The sequence below is a fragment of the Nerophis ophidion genome, linkage group LG10 (assembly GCF_033978795.1).
Source record: "Nerophis ophidion isolate RoL-2023_Sa linkage group LG10, RoL_Noph_v1.0, whole genome shotgun sequence".
NCBI lineage: Eukaryota > Metazoa > Chordata > Actinopteri > Syngnathiformes > Syngnathidae > Nerophis > Nerophis ophidion.
The window spans coordinates 58,425,146-58,452,832 of record NC_084620.1 but is presented as its reverse complement, the minus strand read 5'-3'; the positions used below and the strand labels follow the sequence as shown (position 1 = coordinate 58,452,832).

The 27,687-nt window shown below is 40.8% G+C and overlaps 1 protein-coding gene across 2 annotated transcripts in view; it reads right to left on the bottom strand.

The window, feature by feature from the left end:
- The window catches only part of ano2b (anoctamin 2b), a 176,693-nt gene that overhangs the window by 6,915 nt on the left and 142,091 nt on the right, over nt 1-27,687 (bottom strand). For both annotated transcript variants that reach the window (XM_061914224.1, XM_061914225.1), the window contains 6 exons: nt 24,552-24,609; nt 24,386-24,486; nt 20,098-20,240; nt 10,275-10,427; nt 8,484-8,536; nt 4,847-5,025 (listed from right to left, as the gene is read on the bottom strand). In XM_061914224.1, coding sequence (XP_061770208.1) covers nt 4,847-5,025; nt 8,484-8,536; nt 10,275-10,427; nt 20,098-20,240; nt 24,386-24,486; nt 24,552-24,609 — 687 coding nt within the window. The remainder of the gene's footprint in view (nt 1-4,846; nt 5,026-8,483; nt 8,537-10,274; nt 10,428-20,097; nt 20,241-24,385; nt 24,487-24,551; nt 24,610-27,687) is intronic.

Genomic DNA, 27,687 nt, shown 5'->3' with positions numbered 1-27,687 from the left:
TAAACAGCGTCATGATGGAGATGGAACATCAACAGCGTCATGATGGAGATGGAACATCAACAGCGTCATGATATAGATGGAACATAAACAGCGTCATGATATAGATGGAACATAAACAGCGTCATGATGGAGATGGAACATCAACAGCGTCATGATATAGATGGAACATAAACAGCATCATGATGGAGATGGAACATCAACAGTGTCATGATGCAGATGGAACATAAACAGCATCATGATGGAGATGGAACATCAACAGCGTCATGATGAAGATGGAACATAAACCACGTCATGATGGAGATGGAACATAAACAGCGTCATGATGGAGATGGAACATAAACAGCGTCATGATGGAGATGGAACATAAACAGCGTCATGATGGAGATGGAACATAAACAGCGTCATGATGGAGATGGAACATAAACAGCGTCATGATGGAGATGGAGCATAAACAGCATCATGATGGAGATGGAACATAAACAGCGTCATGATGGAGATGGAACATAAACAGCATCATGATGGAGATGGAACATAAACAGCGTTATGATGGAGATGGAACATAAACAGCATCATGGTGGAGATGGAACATCAACAGCGTCATGATGGAGATGGAACATCAACAGCTTCATGATATAGATGGAACATAAACAGCGTCATAGTGGAGATGAAACATAAAGAGCGTCATGATGGAGATGGAACATAAACAGCGTCATGATGGAGATGGAACATAAACAGCGTCATGATGGAGATGGAACATCAACAGCATCATGATGGAGATGGAACATAAACAGCGTCATGATGGAGATGGAACATAAACAGCATCATGATGGAGATGGAACATCAAAAGCATCATGATGGAGCTGGAACATAAACAGCGTCATGATGGTGATGGAACATAAACAGCGTCATGATGGAACATACACAGCGTCATGATGGAGATGGAACATAAACAGCATCATGATGGAGATGGAACATAAACAGCGTCATGATGGAGATGGAACATAAACAGTGTCATGATGGAGATGGAACATCAACAGCATCATGATGGAGATGGAACATAAACAGCGTCATGATGGAGATGGAACATAAACAGCGTCATGATGGAGATGGAACATAAACAGCGTCATGATGGAGATGGAACATAAACAGCATCATGATGGCGATGGAACATAAACAGCATCATGATGGAGATGGAACATAAACAGCGTCATGATGGAGATGGAACATAAACAGCATCATGATGGAGATGGAACATAAACAGTGTCATGATGGAGATGGAACATAAACAGCATCATGATGGAGATGGAACATAAACAGCATCATGATGGAGATGGAACATAAACAGTGTCATGATGGAGATGGAACATAAACAGCATCATGATGGAGATGGAACATAAACTGCATCATGATGGAGATGGAACATAAACAGCATCATGATGGAGATGAAACATAAACAGCATCATGATGGAGATGAAACATCAACAGCATCATGATGGAGATGGAACATCAACAGCATCCTGATGGAGATGGAACATAAACAGCTGAGAATTGGCCTCATTAAAACATTTATTGGGCATTCTGTTCCTTTGCTGTCTTTTACAACAAAACTAATCATGGAACACAATCCTTTATGTTTAGCTAATAGTCAACATGTTGATGATGTAGACACATACTGTATGAAGGAGCATATAATGTACATACAGTATGTTAACAGGTATTTGATGTGGAAGGTTGAAAATTGCTAAAAATTAAAATACCTGGAATTAGTTTTACTTTAATATATTTCTAAAACATACTATATGTATTTTAATATAAACACATGCATTTATGTATTACAAAATATACATTAATTAAAATAAATATGAATGATAAATATTTATTTTATACATGTAATAATGTATGTATGTATTTAATTGTTTTATGTATAAAAGTATATGTGTGTATAATAGACATATATGTTTATACATACACACATACATATTTATAATATATAATACATACATGCTTGTATTATATATAAAGATAAAGATAGGATGTATTAAAAAATAAATAAAAAGTTTTAAAAAATTCCAGATTTTTGCGAAAAGCTATTTTTAACCTTCCACATCAAACACTTGTATTAACATACTGTATGTACAGTATTTTCTCCTTCATGCAGTATACATTAATAGCCATGCTGTAAAATGTAATACTAATATATATATATATATATATATATATATATATATATATATATACATATATATATATATATATACACACACAAATACATAGACATATATATATACATACATACATAGACATATATACATACATATATACGCACATATATGTACATACATATATACATATATATATGTATACATATATATATATGTATACATATATATATATAAACACACACACATATATATATACCCATCTATCATCTTCTGCTTATGTATACTTATATGCACATATATATAAATATATTCATATAAATACACACATATCGTGTTTTTCAGACTATAAGTCGCAGTTTTTTTTCATAGTTTGGCCGGGGGTGCGACTTATACTCGGGAGCGACTTATGTGTGAAATTATTAATTCATTACCGTAAAATATCAAACAATATTATTTAGCTCCTTCACGTAAGAGACTAGACGTATAATATTTCATAGGATTTATGGATTAGGAGTGACAGATAGTTTGGTAAAAGTATAGCATGTTCTATATGTTGTAGTTATTTGAATGACTCTTACCATAATATGTTAGGTTAACATAGCAGTTGGTTATTTATGCCTCATATAACCTACAATTATTCAGCCTGTTGTTCACTATTCTTTATTTATTTTAAACTGCCTTTCAAATGTCTATTCTTGGTGTTGGGTTTTATCAAATACATTTCCCCAAAAAATGCGACTTATACTCCGGAGCGACTTATACTTAAAAAAATACGGTGTGTGTATATATATATATATATATATATACATATATATATATATATATGTATATATATATATATATATATATATATTAGGGGTGGGCAAATTAGTGCGTTAATTATGAGTTAACTCATCAATCTATTAACGCCGACAATTATTTTATCGCACATTTGCGTATGTTGTTTACATGCTTTTATTTTGTTAACGCCTTTTCTTAACAAGATGAACTTCGGCGTCGAGGGGCTCTTGGTAAAGATGGAACATTTGGCAAAAATACCGGACAATTCTGCAAATTTCATGGCTGGCTTACAGCGTGGTCACTCCGGGATCACTTACGACCGCCAGACAATTCTGGATGTGGATAGATCGGGCCGTTTCGGACTGAATGACGCGTGCTTGCTAGACCGGCTAGCTAGCATGGGAATACTTTGCCGGCTACATCCAGCGGCCTGTGAAGCAGCGGAGTATATGTGTTGTCTGTCTATTTATGAATAATGCAGACCAGGAGTGTTGGCTGAGTTCTTAACCTTTGCTTTCAGAGCGTGCATATCACAACATACAAGATGCCGTCATGGCGACACAACCTATACCGGGCTACCGCGCATGCTCGTCACTCCTGTTGCATGCTGGGTAGGGTAGTTCTTTTTTTCCCTGGCTCATAACATCACAATATAGTACCATGTATATGCGTTCAGTTTATCAAAGCACCAAGCAAACAATCGGAAAATTCCCATCATATCAATTCCTAGATATGGTCTTAATTATTTTAAGTGCACTACGCAGAATAAACACAACATTATTAATATTGCTACTACGGATAATTTGATCAAAAATTCCCTAAAACAGCCCACTACCTATAATATAGGTTTTTTAAACATAAGATCCCTGATAAAAAAAAATGTTTCTGCTGTTACCTCAGAAATTGCCTGTTCAGATGTTATGATTGTGGCTCAGAGATTTGTATGTAGATTATATTTATTTTCCATAACAAACAGGGTAACTTAAATACCCTGGCAGTGGCAATAAGCTTAAATGTTTGTATTTACATTTTTGGAGTTGATTTTCATAAAATATGCTATTTAACTGCTACTGTTTAACAAGGACTGATTTAAATTGTGTTTGCACAACAAATGTTTTGAAGCTTTTGTTCATGTGGGAGAATATTCCAATAAAGGTGCACTACACACTACTTTTGAATTCATTATTGGGCTTTGCGCATACAATGCAGTTAATCGCGATTAATCGGAGAAATAGTGCGTTTAACTTCGATTAAAATTTTTAATCATTGCCCAGCCCTAATATATATATATATATATATATACACCTATATGTGTAGTAAAGGTCATTTTTTTCCCCTCCATGTTCATGTGATGGAGTACTTGTGACAAGGTGCTGAGTATTTATTTTATGGATGTATCGTCCCTCCTGCTGCTGCTGCTGCTGACTATCTTCACGCCTTCTTCTCCCATGTTGACTATTTCCTCCCAATATGACTATGGTGTCCGGGCTGAGTGGACAAAGTGAGCGTTGAAGACAAAGTGTGCCTGCAGGGCAGGACGTGAAAGACACTCGCAGCCTTCTTGCAGCCTCCTAAAGCCAATTTCACGGCTGGCAGTGGCGGACTATGGCATCATGTGGGAGACACGCACGCACACAAAGGCTGGCATTCTGGCACAGCAACTCTTTGCTGCTTCGTGCACACGCAGGTCAGACATTCCCGTCTGGGGTGGCGTCATGAAATACACGATGACAGCGACGACAACGCTCTTTTGTCCACACACACACACACACACACACACACACACACACACACACACACACACACACACACACACACACACACACACACACACACACACACACACTGCCTCCTTATTGGCTTCAAACGCTGCCATTTGTCAACCTCATCTGACTTCCTTGTACCTGCAGACGGTGACGTCTCCGTGATGAGAGTTGTGTGGCGCCGTGCCAGGTTTAAAGTTGGACACGTTGAAGTAGGAGAGGGTGTGGTCGATGAAGCCGTGCATGGTGCCCGTGTGACTGTACATGTACTGGTAGACCAGGCGGGGGATGAAGTCCGAGGTGAAGGAGATCACGAAGGCCTGGCGGGACAAACACAACGACACTTGACTTTGTGTTGTGTTGTGTTGTTGTTGCAGTGTCCATCATGCCTCCTGCCTGAACACACAGTCTCAAAATACTGTGAGAAAAACATTAAAAAGTGCAATAAAAAGTTGGCATTTAACAACACAAAGGTTGCTTTTTCTTTCAAACTGTCCTTGCTCAAACTAATAATGACATCCATCCATTTTCTACCGCTTATTCCCTTTGGGGTTGAGGGGGGGGCGCTGGTGCCTATCTCAGCTACAATCGGGCGGGAGGCGGTGTACACCCTGGACAAGTCGCCACCGCATCACAGGGCCAACACAGATAGACAGACAACATTCACACACTAGGGACCATTTAGTGTTGCCAATCAACCTATCCCCAGGTGCATGTCTTTGGAGGTGGGAGGGGCCTATCCCCAGGTGCATGTCTTTGGAGGTGGGAGGGGCCTATCCCCAGATGCATGTCTTTGAAGGTGGGAGGTGCATGTCTTCGGAGGTGGGAGGGGCCCATCCCCAGGTGCATGTCTTTGGAGGTGGGAGGGGCCTATCCCCAGGTGCATGTCTTTGGAGGTGGGAGGGGCCTATCAGCAGGTGCATGTCTTTGGAAAGGGGAAGGGCCTATCCCCAGGTGCATGTTTTTGGATGTGGGAGGGGCCTATCCCCAGGTGCATGTCTTTGGAGGTGGGAGGGGCCTATCCCCCGGTGCATGTTTTTGGATGTGGGAGGGGCCTATCCCCAGGTGCATGTCTTTGGAGGTGGGAGGGGCCTATCCCCAGGTGCATGTCTTTGGAAAGGGGAAGGGCCTATCCCCAGGTGCATGTTTTTGGATGTGGGAGGGGTCTATCCCCAGGTGCATGTCTTTGGAGGTGGGAGGGGTCTATCCCCAGGTGCATGTCTTTGGAGGTGGGAGGGGCCTATCCCTAGATGCATGTTTTTGGAGGTGGGAGGGGCCTATCCCCAGGTGCATGTCTTTGGAGGTGGGAGGGGCCTATCCCCTAGTGCATGTCTTTGGAGGCGGGAGGGGCCTATCCCCAGGTGCATGTCTTTGGAGGTGGGAGGGGCCTATCCCCAGGTGCATGTTTTTGGAGGTGGGAGGGGCCTATCACCAGGTGCATGTCTTTGGAGGTGGGAGGGGCCTATCAGCAGGTGCATGTCTTTGGAAGTGGAAGGGGCCTATCCCCAGGTGCATGTTTTTGGATGTGGGAGGGGCCTATCCCCAGGTGCATGTCTTTGGAGGTGGGAGGGGCCTATCCCCAGGTGCATGTCTTTGGAGGTGGGAGGGGCCTATCCCCAGGTGCATGTCTTTGGAGGTGGGAGGGGCCTATCCCCAGGTGCATGTCTTTGGAGGTGGGAGGAGCCTATCCCCAGGTGCATGTTTTTGGATGTGGGAGGGGCCTATCCCCAGGTGCATGTCTTTGTAATCAATCCGAAATATCAAGCAGCTAAAATGTATGAAACATGGATAAAAGTGGACAGAGTGTTTTGCATGTTTCCCATCATCCCTTATAATGGATTTAAATGGGTGTAGTTTGGATTTATTTATGCTGATTTAACGTTTTTTTTTTTTTTTTTCATAATATCCACAACGTTTAATGAGCAGTTTGTATTATGTGTGACCGAGTTTGTTGAAAAATGTTTTCTGCACCATGACTAGGGTAGGTTGTTGGGATTGGGTCATATAAGTGAATGCTGTGCACACATTTACATTGATATACAGTTAATGGTCACTGACTTGAGTTACTTTCATTGGCCCTCAGATGGCAACCCCATGACAGCTATCAGACCCCAAGTATTTGTGTATTATATGGAAACACCATGCCGGCTGTCTCCAAGTCAAACTCAAGACGCCAGCGGACGGGCTGAGTTAACGTTTTTTTTTTTCTTTATAATAGCCACAACGTTTAATGAGCAGTATGATGTATTATGTGTGACGGAGTTTGATGAAAAATGTTTTCTGCACCATGACTAGGGTAGGTTGTTGGGATCGGGTCATATAAGTGAATGCTGTGCACACATTCACATTGATATACAGTTAATGGTCACTGACTTGAGTTACTTTCATTGGCCCTCAGACGGCAACCCCATGACAGCTATCAGACCCCGAGTATTTGTGTATTATATGGAAACACCGTGCCGGCCGTCTCCAAGTCAAACTTAAGACGCCAGCGGACGGGCTGAGTTAACGTTTTTTTGTTTTTTTTAATAATATCCACAACGTTTAATGAGCAGTATGTATTATGTGTGACGGAGTTTGATGAAAAATGTTTTCTGCACCATGACTAGGGTAGGTTGTTGGGATCGGGTCATATAAGTGAATGCTGTGCACACATTCACATTGATATACAGTTAATGGTCACTGACTTGAGTTACTTTCATTGGCCCTCAGATGGCGACCCCATGTCAGCTATCAGACCCCGAGTATTTGTGTATTATATGGAAACACCATGCCGGCCGTCTCCAAGTCATAAAGGGGTCTTAATAATGGGGGATGAAGTTGTCATATGAAGGATCTTTGGGCGCTGTTTTTAAGTTGTAGCTTCCAAATGACTGAATCATTCCTTGTTTTGAGGACCTACAGTCAAAGATCCTTTACATGATAAAACAATACAGTTAATCTCCTGTAAAAACTGTAGAAAAATCCTGTCATGTGGAGGATCTTTGACTATCATTTTGGAGTATGTCCTTAGAAACGGGGATTACTTGTGTTGTTCAAGTACCACTGAACAATCAAAATCATCTGCAGTCTTTTAAGGGCCTGCTCCAGAAGCAGACCCCCAAGTGACAACATCATCCTGATTTCAACAACATACTAAAAACAATGCAAGTCAAAGATCCTTTTGATGCCAAAGCATCCCTTTCTGAAGGACATACTAAAAAGTAGCTTGTCAAAGATCAATTATATGAAACTACTCATCTCCAGTGCCTGCTGCGAAACACTAGTCCAAGATCCTTAATGCAGTATCTCCCCGTTTTTAAGGACCGACTTCAATCATACCATTTAGAAGATCTTTGATTAGCATTTTGGGAGTACAGTATGTCCTTAAAAACAGGGGATGGTTCTCTAGGGATCACTTGTGTTTTTTTAAGGTACCATTACAAAGTAATTTGTCAAAGACCTTCAATATGACAAAATCGTGTAATAAACAAAGTCAACCCTGGTCAATGATGTCTCTATTTGGTGGTCTATGGAACCCGCACGACGGGACAAGTCTGTCACGATCATCCTACATGAAAAATGAGAGAACACTCCTTGTGCAAGATCTTTGAGCATTATGTCCTGAATTGCTTGGACCAAGTTTGTCATAAAGCGGATCTTTGGCGAAGATCCCTTGTGTTTTTATATCAAACTTATTACCGAGGTGAGAACCCCCACTGGTCTGGGGTCACCATAGTAACGGCAGTAAAAGTTGCTACAAGAGAATTTTGTCAGTAAAACATGGACTTCCACTTACATTTATTATCACTGAGAACTTCCCCATGCCACTCAGGATGTTGTACCAGATACCTGCAACACAAAAAGACAGTCACTTTCTGGAAAGGCAATATATATATAAATATATATATGTATTTGTGGGAAAAATCACAAGACTATTTCATCTCTACAGAACTGTTTCATGAGGAGTTCCCTCAATCATCAGGAAATCTCCTGATGATTGGGGGAACTCCTCATGAAACAGTTCTGTAGAGATGAAATAGTCTTGTGATTTTTCCCACACATACATATTGCACTCTGCCACGGTATCGAGCACTATTCTCTGGATACTCTAATTAAGACATACACACATATATATATATATATATATATATATATATATATATATATATATATATATAAATATATATATATATATACATATATATATATATTAGGGGTGGGCAAATTAATGCATTAATTACGCGTTAACTCATCAATCTATAAACGGCGACAATTATTTTATCGCTCATTTGCGTATGTTGTTGACATGCTTTTATTTTGTTAACGTCTTTTCTTAACAAGATGGCATCTCCCGGATGTACTTCGGCGTGGAGGGGCTCTTGGTAAAGATGGAACATTTGGCAAAAATACCGGACAATTCTGCAAATTTCATGGCTGGCTTACAGCGTGGTCACTCCGGGATCACTTACGACCGCCAGACAATTCTGAATGTGGATAGATCGGGCCGTTTTGGACTGAATGAGGCGTGCTTGCTAGACCGGCTAGCTAGCATGGGAATACTTTGCCGGCTACATCCAGCGGCCTGTGAAGCAGCGGAGGAGATATGTGTTGTCTGTCTATTTATGAATAATGCAGACCAGGAGTGTTGGCTGAGTTCTTAACGTTTGCTTTCAGAGCGTGCATATCACAACATACAAGATGCCGTCATGGCGACACAACCTATACCGGGCTACCGCGCATGCTCGTCACTCCTGTTGCATGCTGGGTAGGGTAGTTCTTTTTTTCCCTGGCTCATAACATCACAATATAGTACCATGTATATGATGCGTTCAGTTTATCAAAGCACCAAGCAAACAATCGGAAAATTCCCATCATATCAATTCCTAGATATGGTCATAATTATTTTAAGTGCACTACGCAGAATAAACACAACATTATTAATATTGCTACTACAGATAATTTGATCAAAAATTCCCTAAAACAGCCCACTACCTATAATATAGGTTTTTTAAACATAAGATCCCTGATAAAAAAAATGTTTCTGCTGTTACCTCAGAAATTGCCTGTTCAGATGTTATGATTGTGGCTCAGAGATTTGTATGTAGATTATATTTATTTTCCATAACAAACAGGATAACTTAAATACCCTGGCAGTGGCAATAAGCTTAAATGTTTGTATTTACATTTTTGGAGTTGATTTTCATAAAATATGCTATTTAACTGCTACTGTTTAACAAGGACTGATTTAAATTGTGTTTGCACAACAAATGTTTTGGCGCTTTTGTTCATGTGGGAGAATATTCCAATAAAGGTGCACTACACACTACTTTTGAATTCATTATTGGGCTTTGCGTATACAATGCAGTTAATCGCGATTAATCGGAGAAATAGTGCGATTAACTTCGATTAAAATTTTTAAGCGTTGCCCAGCCCTAATATATATATGTATATATATATACATACATACATACATATAAGTATATATATGTTTACATATATACCCACATATATATATATATATAAAATGGGCTTTCGGCCATGGTATGAAGTCCAAAAGTTTGGACAGCCCTGTTATAGATAGATTCACCGATGTCTTTGGCGCGTGCAGCCACTGGCCTGCGGAGCTCCGTCACAAACTTCTTGGCATCCAGGCGGATCTCGATGATGTTGTTGAGCAGGGCGAAGAGGGGAGCGAGCGGGAAGGACGCCACGAAGAGAGACACGAAGCCAAACTGGATAACTGTGAGACAAACAGAGAAGCCCGAATATTATTTTTTTTATAAAAGTGTACGTACACTTGTAAAGAACATGATGTCATGGCTGTCTTGACTTTCCAATCATTTCTTATTTTGTTGTGATGTAGTGATTGGAGCACATACTCGGTCACAAAAAAACATTCATGAAGTTTACTTCTTTTATGAATTGATTATGGCTCTACTGAAAATGTGAACAATCAAAAGTATACGTACAGCAATGTTAATACTTGCTTACATGTCCCTTGGCAAGTTTTTTGGTAGCTTCTGCTGGAATTCTTGACCACTCCACTTGACAAAATTGCTGCAGTTCAGCTAAAGGTGTTGCTTTTCTGACATGGACTTGTTTCTTCAGCATTGTCCACACCTTTAAGTCAGGACTTTAGGAAGGCTATTCTAAAACCTGCATTCTAGCCTGATTTATCCATTCCTTTCCCACTTTTGAGGTGTGTTTGGGGTCATTGTCCTGTTGGAACACCCAACTGCGCCCAAGACCCAACCTCCCCCCTGATGATTTTAGCTTGTCCTGAACAATTTGGAGCTAATCCCCGTTTTTCATTGTCCCATTTAAAGCAGAAGTTCCATTGGCAGCAAGAGCATAATACTACCACCACCATGCTCGACAGTAGGTGTGGTGTTCCTGGGATTAAAGGCCTCACCTTTTCTCTTCTGAACATATTGCTGGGTATTGTGGCCAAACAGCTCCATTTTTGTTTCATCGGACCACAGGACTTTCCTCCAGAAGGTCTTATCTTTGTCCATGTGATGTCAGATGAAACAACAATGGAGCTGTTTGGAGGAGAAAAGGTGAGGCATTTAATCCCAGGAACACCACACATACCGTCAAGCATGGTGGTGATAGTATTATGCTCTATGCCTGTTTTGCGATGTGGACAAATGTCCTAATTTGAGCACGTTTTCCAGGAAATGTTAAATTTTTTGAAGTAGAATGTTGCTACTCCTCTTACACACACCTAATACAGGTGTTTGGTGATAAATGAAACATCAAAAATTATGGCACTACTGGTCCCACCTTTCCTTCAAAATAATGATTCATCTTTGAATAACTGTTACTGCCAATTAATATGACGACTAATAATTGTTATCGGCCCTGAGAAGCCCACATGGGGGGGATGTGCAGTGAAGGATAGTGTTGTGTGTGAGCAGCAATAAGCACAATATATCCGATTAATACAAACCCCGTTTCCATATGAGTTGGGAAATTGTGTTAGATGTAAATATAAACAGAATACAATGATTTGCAAATCCTTTTCAAGCCATATTCAGATGAATATGCTACAAAGACAACATATTTGATGTTCAAACTCATAAACTTTATTTTTTTTTTTGGCAAATAATCAATAACTTAGAAATTCCTAGTTGCAACACGTGCCAAAGTAGTTGGGAAAGGGCATGTTCACCACTGTGTTACATCACCTTTTCTTTTAACAACACTCAATAAACGTTTGGGAACTGAGGAAACTAATTGTTGAAGCTTTGAAAGTGGAATTCTTTCCCATTCTTGTTTTATGTAGAGCTTCAGTCCATCAACAGTCCGGGGTCTCCGCTGTCCTATTTTACGCTTCATAATGCGCCACACATTTTCCATGGGAGACAGGTCTGGACTGCAGGCGGGCCAAGAAAGTACCCGCATTCTTTTTTTACGAAGCCACGCTGTTGTAACACGTGCTGAATGTGGCTTGGCATTGTCTTGCTGAAATAAGCAGGGGCGTCCATGAAAAAGACAGCACATATGTTGTTCCAAAACCTGTATGTACCTTTCAGCATTAATGGTGCCTTCACAGATGTGTAAGTTACCCATGCCTTGGGCACTAATGCACCCCCATACCATCACACATGCTGGCTTTTCAACTTTGCGTGGATAACAGTCTGGATGGTTTGCTTCCCCTTTGGTCCGGATGACACCATGTCGAATATTTCCAAAAACAATATGAAATGCGGACTCGTCAGACCACAGAACACTTTTCCACTTCGCATCAGTCCATCTTAGATGATCTCGGGCCCAGAGAAGCCGGCGGCGTTTCTGGATGTTGTTGATAAATGGCTTTCGCTTTGCATAGTAGAGCTTTAACTTGCACTTACAGATGTAGCGACAAACTGTATTTAGTGACAGTGGTTTTCTGAAGTGTTCCTGAGCCCATGTGGAGATATCCTTTAGAGATTGATGTGGGTTTTTGATACAGTGCCGTCCGAGGGACGGAAGGTCACGGTCATTCAATGTTGGTTTCTGGCCATGCCGCTTACGTGGAGTGATTTCTCCAGATTCTCTGAACCTTTTGATGATATTATGGAGCGTAGATGTTGAAATCCCTCAATTTCTTGCAATTGCACTTTGAGAAAGGTTGTTCTTAAACTGTTTGACTATTCGCTCACGCAGTTGTGGACAAAGGGGTGTACCTCGCCCCATCCTTTCTTGTGAAAGACTGAGCATTTTTTGGGGAAGCTGTTTTTATAGCCAATCATGGCACCCACCTGTTCGATGTTCCCAATAAGTGTTTGGTGAGCATTCCTCAACTTTGTCAGTATTTATTGCCACCTTTCCCAACGTCTTTGTCACGTGTTGCTGGCATCAAATTCTAAAGTTAATGATTATTTGCAACAAAAAAAAATAAAGTTTATGAGTTTGAACATCAAATATCTTGTCTTTGTAGCATATTCAACTGAATATGGCTTGAAAAGGATTTGCAAATCATTGTATTCCGTTTATATTTACATCTAACACAATTTCCCAACTCATATGGAAACGGGTTTGTAGTAACATAAATACAGGATCTATGCAAACACTTTTCAGTTTGCAAGCTATTTTAGTGATTCTTGGGGCTGAAAAAAACGTTTTTTTCCCCCCCAAAACATTGAACTTGTGATTCAATGAACGACTAATCAATGTTTAAAGTGTAAACTAAAAAGCACAGGATTGTCAGAAAGATTGCAAAAACAAATACAATATTGATGTTTTACTTCCAAGTAGACACTAGTTGGCAGTAAAAGGACATACTGTACTCTGAGAGCAATGCTCATGAACTGTGCTTTTCATTTGATTAGAACCAATAATAGTAAAGATGTGAATCTTCCAGCACCTAACGAATCGATCCGATTCCTGGGGTGATGATTTGATTCAGAGTTGGTCCTCGATTCAACACAATTGAAGTGAAGTGAATTATATTTATATAGCGCTTTTCTCTAGTGACTCAAAGCGCTTTACATAGTGAAACCCAATATCTAAGTTACATTCAAACCAGTGTGGGTGGCACTGGGAGCAGGTGGGTAAAGTGTCTTGCCCAAGGACACAACGGCAGTGACTAGGATGGCGGAAGCAGGAATGGAACCTGCAACCCTCAAGTTGCTGGCACGGCCGCTCTACCAACCGAGCTATGAGTAAAAAAATTTGCACATTTAAAATCAACTTGGATTTATGAGAATCAAGTCTAAATAGTATAAAAAAGGCAAAAAAAAAATTGTGAAATGTTATAACTTTTTCAGTCAAAATGTGTCAATAAAAATTATTCAGTCGTACAAGAAAGGTCCATTTTCTACGAAAATTCTTGCAATTTTTGTCACATTATGAGAATTAGGTCTTCATAATAATACGAAGAAAAAGCACAATACGCACAAAAAAGTTGCAATTTCACAAAAATGTTTTCTCATTTTTGGTCAAGTAAAAAAAAAAAAAAAGTTAATAAACCAAAACATTTTAATTAGAAGAATTCGGTGCAGATTTTAAGTAATTAAGAGTTAAGTCGGAGTTATTGGACATGCATATGAGAATTAGGTCTTTATAATAATACCAAGAAAAAGCACAATACACACAAAAAAGTTGCAATTTCACACAAAAAAAAAAAAAATTCTGTCATTTTTAATCAAGTTAAAAAAAAAAAGAAAGTTAATAAACCAAAACATTTTAATTAGAAAAATTGGGTGCAAATTGTCAGTAGTTAAGAATTAGGTTGTAGTCATGGGACATGTATTTGACTATTTTTTAAAATGAAAAATATATTAATATGATAATAAAAAGTCAATTTTTTTTGTCAATATTTTTGCAAGATTGTTGAAATTAGTCAAATAAAACCTCACATAATAAATTGTAAATTAAGAACTTGTACCAAAATAAACTTGTAACATTATGAGGGGGGGAAAAAAACACCTGAGATGTAAAAGTTGGAGCTGTTCTCCATTCAAACAGATTCTCACAATGAATTATTCGGTAGAATATTTATAATGAGGATGTTTAAAAACAGATTATTGTTTAGATGAGCTCCTTCTTGATGCGTGGACATGGCCTAAAAAACCTCCTCTCTGAGCTGCTACCTTACCGTGGTAGAGGAGTTTGCGTGTCCCAATGATCCTAGGAGCTATGTTGTCTGGGGGTTTTCATGCCCCCTGGTAGGGTCTCCCAAGACAAACAGGTCCTAGGTGAGTGATCAGACAAAGAGCAGCTCAAAGACTTCTATGGAATTACAACGAAATGAACCCAGATTTCCCTCGCCCGGACGTGGGTCACCGGGGCCCCGCTCTGGAGCCAGGCCCGGAGTTGGGGCACGATGGCGAGCGCCTGGTGGTCGGGCCTGTTCCCATGGGGCCCGGCCGGGCACAGCCCGAAGAGGCAACGTGGGTCATCCCTCCAATGGGCTCACCACTCATAGGAGGGGCCATAGAGGTCGGGTGCATTGTGAGCTGGGCGGCAGCCGAAGGCAGGGCACTTGGCGGTCCGATCCTCGGCTACAGAACCTAGCTCTTGGGACGTGGAACGTCACCTCACTGGGGGGGAAAGAGCCTGAGCTAGTGCGCGAGGTAGAGAAGTTCCGGCTGGATATAGTCGGACTCACCTCGACGCACAGCAAGGGCTCTGGAACCAGTTCTCTCGAGAGGGACTGGACCCTCTTCCACTCTGGCGTTGCCGGCAGTGAGAGGCGACGGGCTGGGGTGGCAATTCTGGTTGCCCCCCGGCTCAAAGCCTGTACGTTTGAGTTCAACCCAGTGGACGAGAGGGTAGCTTCCCTTCGCCTTCGGGTGGGGGGACGGGTCCTGACTGTTGTTTGTGCTTACGCACCAAACAGCAGTTCAGAATACCCACCCTTTTTGGGTACACTCGAGGGAGTACTGGAAAGTGCTCCACCGGGTGATTCCCTTGTCCTACTGGGAGACTTCAACGCTCATGTTGGCAACGACAGTGAAACCTGGAGAGGCGTGATTGGGAAGAATGGTCGCCCGGATCTAAACCCGAGTGGTGTTTTGTTATTGGACTTTTGTGCTCGTCACAGTTTGTCGATAACAAACACCATGTTCAAACATAAGGGTGTCCATATGTGCACTTGGCACCAGGACACCCTAGGCCGCAGTTCCATGATCGACTTTGTAGTTGTGTCATCGGATTTGCGGCCTTATGTTTTGGACACTCGGGTGAAGAGAGGGGCGGAGCTTTCTACCGATCACCACCTGGTGGTGAGTTGGCTGCGATGGTGGGGGAGGATGCCGGACAGACCTGGCAGGCCCAAGCGCATTGTGAGGGTCTGCTGGGAACGTCTGGCAGAGTCTCCTGTCAGAGAGAGTTTCAATTCACACCTCCGGGAGAACTTTGAACATGTCACGAGGGAGGTGCGGGACATTGAGTCCGAGTGGACCATGTTCCGAACCTCTATTGTCGAGGCGGCTGATTGGAGCTGTGGCCGCAAGGTTGTTGGTGCCTGTCGTGGCGGTAATCCCAGAACCCGTTGGTGGACACCAGCAGTGAGGGATGCCGTCAAGCTGAAGAAGGAGTCCTATCGGGTTCTTTTGGCTCATAGGACTCCGGAGGCAGTGGACGGGTACCGACGGGCCAAGCGGTGTGCAGCTTTAGCGGTCGCGGAGGCAAAAACTCGGACATGGGAAGAGTTCGGGGAAGCCATGGAAAACGACTTCCGGACGGCTTCGAAGCGATTCTGGACCACCATACGGCGCCTCAGGAAGGGGAAGCAGTGCACTATCAACACCGTGTATGGTGCGGATGGTGTTCTGCTGACTTCGACTGCGGATGTTGTGGATCGGTGGAGGGAATACTTCGAAGACCTCCTCAATCCCACCAACACGTCTTTCTTTGAGGAAGCGGTGCCTGGGGAATCTGTAGTGGACTCTCCTATTTCTGGGGCTGAGGTCGCTGAGGTAGTTAAAAAGCTCCTTGGCGGCAAGGCCCCGGGGGTGGATGAGATCCGCCCGGAGTTCCTTAAGGCTCTGGATGCTGTGGGGCTGTCTTGGTTGACAAGACTCTGCAGCATCGCGTGGACATCGGGGGCGGTACCTCTGGATTGGCAGACCGGGGTGGTGGTCCCTCTCTTTAAGAAGGGGGACCGGAGGGTGTGTTCCAACTATCGTGGGATCACACTCCTCAGCCTTCCCGGTAAGGTTTATTCAGGTGTACTGGAGAGGAGGCTTCGCCGGATAGTCGAACCTCGGATTCAGGAGGAACAGTGTGGTTTTCGTCCTGGTCGTGGAACTGTGGACCAGCTCTATACTCTGGGCAGGGTTCTTGAGGGTGCATGGGAGTTTGCCCAACCAGTCTACATGTGCTTTGTGGACTTGGAGAAGGCATTCGACCGTGTCCCTCGGGAAGTCCTGTGGGGAGTGCTCAGAGAGTATGGGGTATCGGAATGTCTTATTGTGGCGGTCCGCTCCCTGTATGATCAGTGTCAGAGCTTGGTCCGCATTGCTGGCAGTAAGTCGGACACGTTTCCAGTGAAGGTTGGACTCCGCCAAGGCTGTCCTTTGTCACCGATTCTGTTCATAACTTTTATGGACAGAATTTCTAGGCGCAGTCAAGGCGTTGAGGGGTTCCGGTTTGGTGGCCACGGGATTGGGTCTCTGCTTTTGCAGATGATGTAGTCCTGATGGCTTCATCTGGCCGGGATCTTCAGCTCTCACTGGATCGGTTCGCAGCCGAGTGTGAAGCGACCGGAATGAGAATCAGCACCTCCAAGTCCGAGTCCATGGTTCTCGCCCGGAAAAGGGTGGAGTGCCATCTCCGGGTTGGGGAGGAGACCCTGCCCCAAGTGGAGGAGTTCAAGTACCTAGGAGTCTTGTTCACGAGTGGGGGAAGAGTGGATCGTGAGATCGACAGGCGGATCGGTGCGGCGTCTTCAGTAATGCGGACGTTGTATCGATCCGTTGTGGTGAAGAAGGAGCTGAGCCGGAAGGCAAAGCTCTCAATTTACCGGTCGATCTACGTTCCCATCCTCACCTATGGTCATGAGCTTTGGGTCATGACCGAAAGGATAAGATCACGGGTACAAGCGGCCGAAATGAGTTTCCTCCGCCGGGTGGCGGGGCTCTCCCTTAGAGATAGGGTGAGAAGCTCTGCCATCCGGGAGGAGCTCAACGTAAAGCCGCTGCTCCTCCACATCGAGAGGAGCCAGATGAGGTGGTTCGGGCATCTGGTCAGGATGCCACCCGAACGCCTCCCTAGGGATGTGTTTAGGGCACGTCCAGCTGGTAGGAGGCCACGGGGAAGACCCAGGACACGTTGGAAAGACTATGTCTCCCGGCTGGCCTGGGAACGCCTCGGGATCCCCCGGGAAGAGCTAGACGAAGTGGCTGGAGATAGGGAAGTCTGGGCTTCCCTGCTTAGGCTGCTGCCCCCGCGACCCGACCTCGGATAAGCGGAAGATGATGGATGGATGGATGGATGGGCCTAAAAAACTATTTTTAAAAACTGATTTTCATTTGGGTTTTTTTAACACTTAAAAATTTATATATATTTTTTTATTGATTTTATGAAAATTATAAGTCAATTACATTTTTTTATAATAATAATAATAATAATAATTACATATCATTTTGGGTATAAATACATTCTTTAAAAATTATTAAAACATTATTTTTATCGCAAAAAAAGAACATGAATTATTTCTCTTAATTTATTTTGGAAAATTGTGAATTTATTAATCAACAATAATAATTTAGAATGTAAAATTAAAGAGTTTTTAAGAATGATAGTAACAATTACTAAGTGATATATTTAAAAAAAAAAAAAAGTAAAACTATTAATCAATTTAAAATCAACAAAAATAATTATGTTTGTAAAAAGAAACATTTTTGGGAGGGAATTAATCGCAATACTTATTTGCAACATTTCTCAATCGATTTAAAAAAAAAATCTATTTCAACATTAACCTTTCTTTTTTTTGTTTTTTGATTGATTTTTGAAAAATGATGAATTGATTTAAAAGCAACAAAGATAATTAAAGCTGAAAGCAGCGTTGGTCGGGTCCGCCTTTGGCTGCTGCCCCCGAGACCCACGGCCGGATAAGCGTTAGAAGACGCCTTGGAGCCACTATTTTCACAATCTAATGCATTGTGAAAGTAATGCAGTTGCTGTATTGAAGTGAAAATATCAAACTTCCTGTTGATTTTTGCTAAAGTATGTTAATTATTAAAATGTAGGTCTAAGTGAGACCTACATAGTGTTTTTTGTTTCATGTCTCTTTGACATTCCTACCGGAAGTTACAAGCAGTTTTGTCTGTGTTTTCAACCTAGGAGCAGTTTGTCCGTGTTGAATTCCTAGGGGGGCGGTAGAGCGCAATTTTGAGTTTTGAGGTTAGGTTTTTTTCATCAGATCGCAATTTTTGCCAGACCTGATGTGTGTGTCAAGTTTGGTGAGTTTAGAAGCATTTTAAGGGGGTCAAATAACAGCTCAAAGAGGCCAAAATAACATTTTTTAGGGAGACTTTGCACAAGGGTTCTTTGAAGGCACGTAAAATCAAAACCTGAGAACTTATCAAAACTCTGTTCTATACTTTTAAACAGAAGGGTTCAATCCCTCTCGTATGCGAGTTTGAAGCCAAAACAACAAACGCACTCAGAGGAGATAATGTTTGAAGAAAGGTGACCGGTTTTTACAAAACTTTTGTTTGGAAGGGGGGATTGCAAACTTCCTGTTGATTTTTCATGGGGGTTGTCAATCTATGAAATGTAGGTCTAAGCGAGACCTACATAGAGGTTTTTGTTTCATGTCTCTCCGACATTCTTACCGGAAGTTACAAGCAATTTTGTCTGTGTTTTCTTCCTAGGAGCAGTTTTTTCAGTGCAATTTTGAGTTTTGGGGTTTGGTTTTTTCATTAGATCGCAATATTCGCCAGTCCTTATGTGTGCGCCAAGTTTGGTGACTTTTGAAGCATTTTAAAGGGGTCAAATTACAGCGCAAAGAGGCAAAAATTGCATTTTTTGCGAACATTTTATTTTGAAGGGGTTTTTGCCAACTTCCTGTAGATTTTTGCTGAAAGAAGTGAGTGTATGAAAATTGGGTCTAAGTCAGACCTACATAGGAGTTTTTGTTTCATGTCGCTATGCCATTCCTAACAGAAGTTACATGCAGTTTTGTCTGTAATTTTTTTCCTAGGGGGCGCTAGAGCGAAATTTTCATTTTGGGGGATTGGTTGCTTAATATGTTGGGAAGGTTTGCTATACCGACGTGTGTGTCAAATTTGGTGAGTTTTGAAGCATGTTAAGGGGGTCAAATTACAGCGCGTAGGTGCGGAATAATAATAAAACACAGCAGTTTCAATAGGGTCCTTGGCCCATGGCAAAGGACTCAGGCATAGCGCTTTGACAGGAAGTAGAAGCAGGTAGTGGACTTTCTAGGTGTACCATGTGTTTGTTTGCCAACTCACTCATCTCCATGTATTCAGGCGTGAGGCCCTCGAAGGGGGCCAGGGCGTAGTCCAGGTTCCACTGTTGTGGCGGCCTCTCCTCCTCCGCCTCCTTCTCCGCTACGCCCTTGTCCTTCAGCGTGCGCACCAACTTCTTCAGCTTCCTGTGGCGATGGAGGCCATAGACACATCAAATATAGACTCAATAAACAAACTGGCCACAACATTAGGTACCAGATGTTGGCAAATGATTGAAAACGACAGCAGTACTGAAGAGTTTCTTAGGATAAGAGCTGTCTCTCAGCTAATTGTTATGTTGCAAGTTGATTACAGTGCACTCAAAAAAGGGAGTAGTAAAAAGACATTAAAAAAACCTGGAATTCAATCACATTTTGCCCCAAAAATAAATCCAAATTTGATAAAAGTAGAGTAACATTTCCGCCCATCTGTTTGGCCTGTTTGCAATCAATTTAATCCATAACCATATGGACTGTGATTGAGAGGAGAGCCCTAACCCTCTTTGTGAGTGTGTCCCACCTATAAAAACACCAAGGTCAATTATTTGCGTGTTTCAACACACTTTATTTAACTTTTTGTGTTTTTGTTAGCTGAAATAATGAGCATAGCTAAATGTTATTTTAAGAAGATTGTAGACTATTTTTGACTTTATTTTCTAGGCTTTTCCTTTATTCTCATCTCAAAACAACTCTTAAGTTGGGATCCTATAATGCAAAACCTACTTTTCTTACTTGTTGGTACACATTCTTGTGTATTTGGGATCCCCTTAGGTCCCGGAATTTTAAAAACAAGGCTTGGTGGAGGTATTTGGTTACATCAACAAATACTTCCAATTAAGAGTTAGTTTATGGGCCAAACTGTATCGGGACATGAGTTTAGCACTACACTGGTGTTAGCGACAGAGCTAGCACAGTTTAGGGATGTTTAATTGAGCGTTACATGATGGCATTCTGTTTATATGTATGCACACATGTACCTTGTTTCATTGTTAATAATGACATTGTGTTTATATGTATGCATATATATACATGTATGTACATGTATATATATATATATATATATATATATATATATATATATATATAAAGACACTGTTTCCATATGAGTTGGGAAATGGTGTTGGATGTAAATATAAACAGAATACAATGATTTGCAAATCCTTTTCAACCCATATTCAATTGAATATGCTACAAAGACAACATATTTGATGTTCAAACTCATAAACATTTTTTTTTTGCAAATAATCATTAACTTTAGAATAATACTGATAAAGTTGAGGAATGCTCATCAAACACTCATTTGGAACATCCCACAGGTGTGCAGGCTAATTGGGAACAGGTGGGTGCCATGATTGGGTATAAAAACAGCTTCCCAAAAAATGCTCAGTCTTTCACAAGAAAGGATGGGGCGAGGTACACCCCTTTGTCCACAACTGCGTGAGCAAATAGTCAAACAGTTGAAAAACAACGTTTCTCAAAGTGCAATTGCAAGAAATTTAGGGATTTCAACATCTACGCTCCATAATATCATCAAAAGGTTCAGAGAATCTGGAGAAATCACTCCACGTAAGCGGCATGGCCGGAAACCAACATTGAATGACCGTGACCTTCCATCCCTCAGACGGCACTGTATCAAAAACCCACATCAATCTCTGAAGGATATCACCACACTTCAGAAAACCACTGTCACTAAATACAGTTGGTCGCTACATCTGTAAGAGCGAGTTAAAGCTCTACTATGCAAAGCGAAAGCCATTTATCAACAACATCCAGAAACGCCGCCGGCTTCTCTGGGCCCGACAAAGTGGAAAAGTGTTCTGTGCTCTGACGAGTCCACATTTCAAACTGTTTTTGAAAAATTTGGCATCGTGTCATCCGCACCAAAAGGGAAGCGAACCATCTAGACTGTTATCGACGCAAAGTTGAAAAGCCAGCATGTGTGATGGTATGGGGGTGCATTAGTGCCCAAGGCATGGGTAACTTACACATCTGTGAAGGCACCATTAATGCTGAAAGGTACATACAGGTTTTGGAACAACATATGCTGACATCTAAGCGCCGTCTTTTTCATGGACGCCCCTGCTTATTTCAGCAAGACAATGCCCAGCCACATTCAGCACGTGTTACAACAGCGTGGCTTCGTAAAAAAAAGAGTGCGGGTACTTTCCTGGCCCGCCTGCAGTCCAGACCAGTCTCCCATGGAAAATGAATGTGTGGCGCATTATGAAGCGTAAAATAGGACAGCGGAGACTGTTGAAGGACTGAAGCTCTACATAAAACAAGAATGGGAAAGAATTCCACTTTCAAAGCTTCAACAATTAGTTTCCTCAGTTCCCAAACGTTTATTGAGTGTTGTTAAAAGAAAAGGTGATGTAACACAGTGGTGAACATGCCCTTTCCCAACTACTTTGGCACGTGTTGCAGCCATGAAATTCTAAGTTAATTAAAGCTGCAAGCAGCGTTGGTCGGGTCCGCCTTTGGCTGCTGCCCCCGAGACCGACGGCCGGATAAGCGTTAGAAGACGCCTTGGAGCCACTATTTTGAGAATCTAATGCATTGTGAAAGTAATGCACTTGTTGTATTGAAGTGAAAATATCAAACTTCCTGTTGATTTTTGCTAAAGTATGTTAATTATTCAAATGTAGGTCTAAGTGAGACCTACATAGTGTTTTTTGTTTCATGTCTCTCTGACATTCCTACTGGAAGTTACAAGCAGTTTTGTCTGTGTTTTCTTCCTAGGAGCAGTTTGTCCGTGTTGTATTCCTAGGGGGGCGGTAGAGCGCAATTTTGAGTTTTGAGGTTAGGTTTTTTCATCAGATCGCAATTTTTGCCAGACCTGATGTGTGTGTCAAGTTTGGTGAGTTTAGAAGCATTTTAAGGGGGTCAAATAACAGCTCAAAGAGGCAAAAATGACATTTTTTAGGAGACTTTGCACAGGGGTTCTTTGAAGGCGCGTAAAATCAAAACCTGAGAACTTATCAAAACTCTGTTCTATACTTTTAATCAGAAGGGTTCAATCCATCTCCTGTGCGAGTTTGAAGCCAAAACAACAAACACACTCAGAGGAAATAATGTTTGAAGAAAGGTGACCGGTTTTTACAAAACTTTTGTTTTGAAGGGGGGATTGCAAACTTCCTGTTGATTTTTGTTGGGGGTTGTCAATCTATGAAATGTAGGTCTAAGCGAGACCTACATAGAGGTTTTTGTTTCATGTCTCTCCGACATTCTTACCGAAAGTTACAAGCAATTTTGTCTGTGTTTTCTTCCTAGGAGCAGTTTTTTCAGTGTTTTATTCAAAAATAGCGCTAGAGAGCAATTTTGAGTTTTGGGTTTTTTTTTTTTTCATTAGATCGCAATATTCGCCAGTCCTTATGTGTGCGCCAAGTTTGGTGACTTTTGAAGCATTTTAAAGGGGTCAAATTACAGCGCAAAGAGGCAAAAATTGCATTTTTTTTCCGAACATTTTATTTTGAAGGGGTTTTTGCTGAAAGAAGTGAGTGTATGAAAATTGGGTCTAAGTCAGACCTACATAGGAGTTTTTGTTTCATGTCGCTATGACATTCCTAACAGAAGTTACATGCAGTTTTGTCTGTAATTTTTTCCTAGGGGGCGCTAGAGCGCAATTTTCATTTTGGGGGATTGGTTGCTTAATATGTTGGGAAGGTTTGCTATACCGACGTGTGTCGAATTTGGTGAGTTTTGAAGCATGTTAAGGGGGTCAAATTACAGCGCGTAGGTGCGGAATAATAATAAAACACAGCAGTTTCAATAGGGTCCTTGGCCCATGGCAAAGGACTCCTGTGGAGTCCTTTGCCATGGGCCAAGGACCCTAATTATTATTAGTAAAATAAAAAATAAAGTTTATGAGTTTGAACATCAAATATGTTGTCTTTGTAGCATATTCAACTGAATGTGGCTTGAAAAGGATTTGCAAATCATTGTATTCTGTTTATATTTACATCTAACACAATTTCTCAACTCATATGGAAACGGGGTTTGTGGTAAGAAGTCCACACCTTCCTGCTCAAAAAGCTTCATTTTGTCTTCCTGTTCATACACTCTTTCAAATGTTGTCGTAGTCAGACCGTATTTTCGGTATAGGTAAAAATTGCATCTAACAAACTGAAGATATTGTCTGATTACAAGAAGACTGTAAAGTGCACACATTCCTAAGTGTCCCAAACAGCCCTCAGGATGGATCACCACCTGCACTGATGATGCAACACCCGGCACATTACACGCTGGCTTATCGGAGGTCAAACCCCAGAAGAAGAGGAACGTGTTCCACTTACGGGATGCCGATCTCAAAGATGTTGTTCTGGATGAGCTGCTTGCCCAGCATGATGATACTGAGCTGGATGCACAGCTCGATCAGGCAGCCTCCAGGTGCACACTGTGGGAAACACCTTGGTCAGCACCTGTGTCGTCTCCACAGTGGACGTGACCACACCTTCTCACCTCCTCCATGCGGTAGTCGTTAAAGACGTACACGTAGCGTCCGGGTCGGCCTGCAAACCTAAAAAAAAAAAAGGGGAGGACGTCAATGTGGTGTCAAAGTCTTTCATCCCACATCCGAGTCGAAGTACATTCAGAGCACTTGAAGGGGAACTTTTTGGGGAATCTTGTCTGTCCTTCACAAACATTATGAGACACAAGAGGACAAAAAGATGAGTATTTTTTGCATTCAAACATGTCAACTTTGTCTCCTTCTTGGTGGCTAACAATGCAGCTAATGTTAGCAATCAGTTCTACCTCGAAATCACTTTAAAAATGCATTCAAAGTCTCAACAAAACTTCATGTACGTTGTCTAACCTGTATACTTATACCTCATATACACCTGTATACATATACCTCATATACACCTGTATACATATACCTCATGCACACCTGTATACATATACCTCATATACACCTGTATACATATACCTCATATACACCTGTATACATATACCTCATACACACCTGTATACATATACCTCATATACACTTGTATACATATACCTCATATACACCTGTATACATATACCTCATACATACCTGTATACATATACCTCATACACACCTGTATACATATACCTCATATACACCTGTATACATATACCTCATATACACCTGTATACATATACCTCATACATACCTGTATACATATACCTCATACATACATGTATACATATACCTCATTCACACCTGTATACATATACCTCATACATACATGTATACATGTACCTCATACACACCTGTATACATATACCTCATACTACATATACCTCATACACACCTGTATACATATACCTCATATACACCTGTATACATATACCTCATACACACCTGTATACATATACCTCATATACACCTGTATACATATACCTCATATACACCTGTATACATATACCTCATACACACCTGTATACATATACCTCATATACACCTGTATACATATACTTCATACATATACCTCATTCACACCTGTATACATATACCTCATACTACATATACCTCATACACACCTGTATACATATACCTCATATACACCTGTATACATATACCTCATACACACCTGTATACATATACCTCATATACACCTGTATACATATACCTCATATACACCTGTATACATATACCTCATATACACCTGTATACATATACCTCATACACACCTGTATACATATACCTCATATACACCTGTATACATATACTTCATACATATACCTCATACACACCTGTATACATATACCTCATACTACATATACCTCATACTCACCTGTATACATATACCTCATATACACCTGTATACATATACCTCATACACACCTGTATACATATACCTCATATACACCTGTATACATATACCTCATATACACCTGTATACATATACCTCATTCACACCTGTATACATATACCTCATATACACCTGTATACATATACTTCATACATATACCTCATTCACACCTGTATACATATACCTCATACTACATATACCTCATACACACCTGTATACATATACCTCATATACACCTGTATACATATACCTCATACACACCTGTATACATATACCTCATATACACTTGTATACATATACCTCATATACACCTGTATACATATACCTCATACATACCTGTATACATATACCTCATACACACCTGTATACATATACCTCATATACACCTGTATACATATACCTCATATACACCTGTATACATATACCTCATACATACCTGTATACATATACCTCATACATACATGTATACATATACCTCATTCACACCTGTATACATATACCTCATACATACATGTATACATGTACCTCATACACACCTGTATACATATACCTCATACAACATATACCTCATACACACCTGTATACATATACCTCATATACACCTGTATACATATACCTCATACACACCTGTATACATATACCTCATATACACCTGTATACATATACCTCATATACACCTGTATACATATACCTCATACACACCTGTATACATATACCTCATATACACCTGTATACATATACTTCATACATATACCTCATTCACACCTGTATACATATACCTCATACTACATATACCTCATACACACCTGTATACATATACCTCATATACACCTGTATACATATACCTCATACACACCTGTATACATATACCTCATATACACCTGTATACATATACCTCATATACACCTGTATACATATACCTCATATACACCTGTATACATATACCTCATACACACCTGTATACATATACCTCATATACACCTGTATACATATACTTCATACATATACCTCATACACACCTGTATACATATACCTCATACTACATATACCTCATACACACCTGTATACATATACCTCATATACACCTGTATACATATACCTCATACACACCTGTATACATATACCTCATATACACCTGTATACATATACCTCATATACACCTGTATACATATACCTCATACACACCTGTATACATATACCTCATATACACCTGTATACATATACTTCATACTTATACCTCATTCACACCTGTATACATATACCTCATACTACATATACCTCATACACACCTGTATACATATACCTCATATACACCTGTATACATATACCTCATACACACCTGTATACATATACCTCATATACACCTGTATACATATACCTCATATACACCTGTATACATATACCTCATATACACCTGTATACATATACCTCATACACACCTGTATACATATACCTCATATACACCTGTATACATATACTTCATACATATACCTCATACACACCTGTATACATATACCTCATACTACATATACCTCATACACACCTGTATACATATACCTCATATACACCTGTATACATATACCTCATACACACCTGTATACATATACCTCATATACACTTATATACATATACCTCATATACAACTGTATACATATACCTCATACACACCTGTCTACATATACCTCATATACACCTGTATACATATACCTCATATACACCTGTATACATATACTTCATACATACCTGTATACATATACCTCATACATACATGTATACATATACCTCATTCACACCTGTATACATATACCTCATAC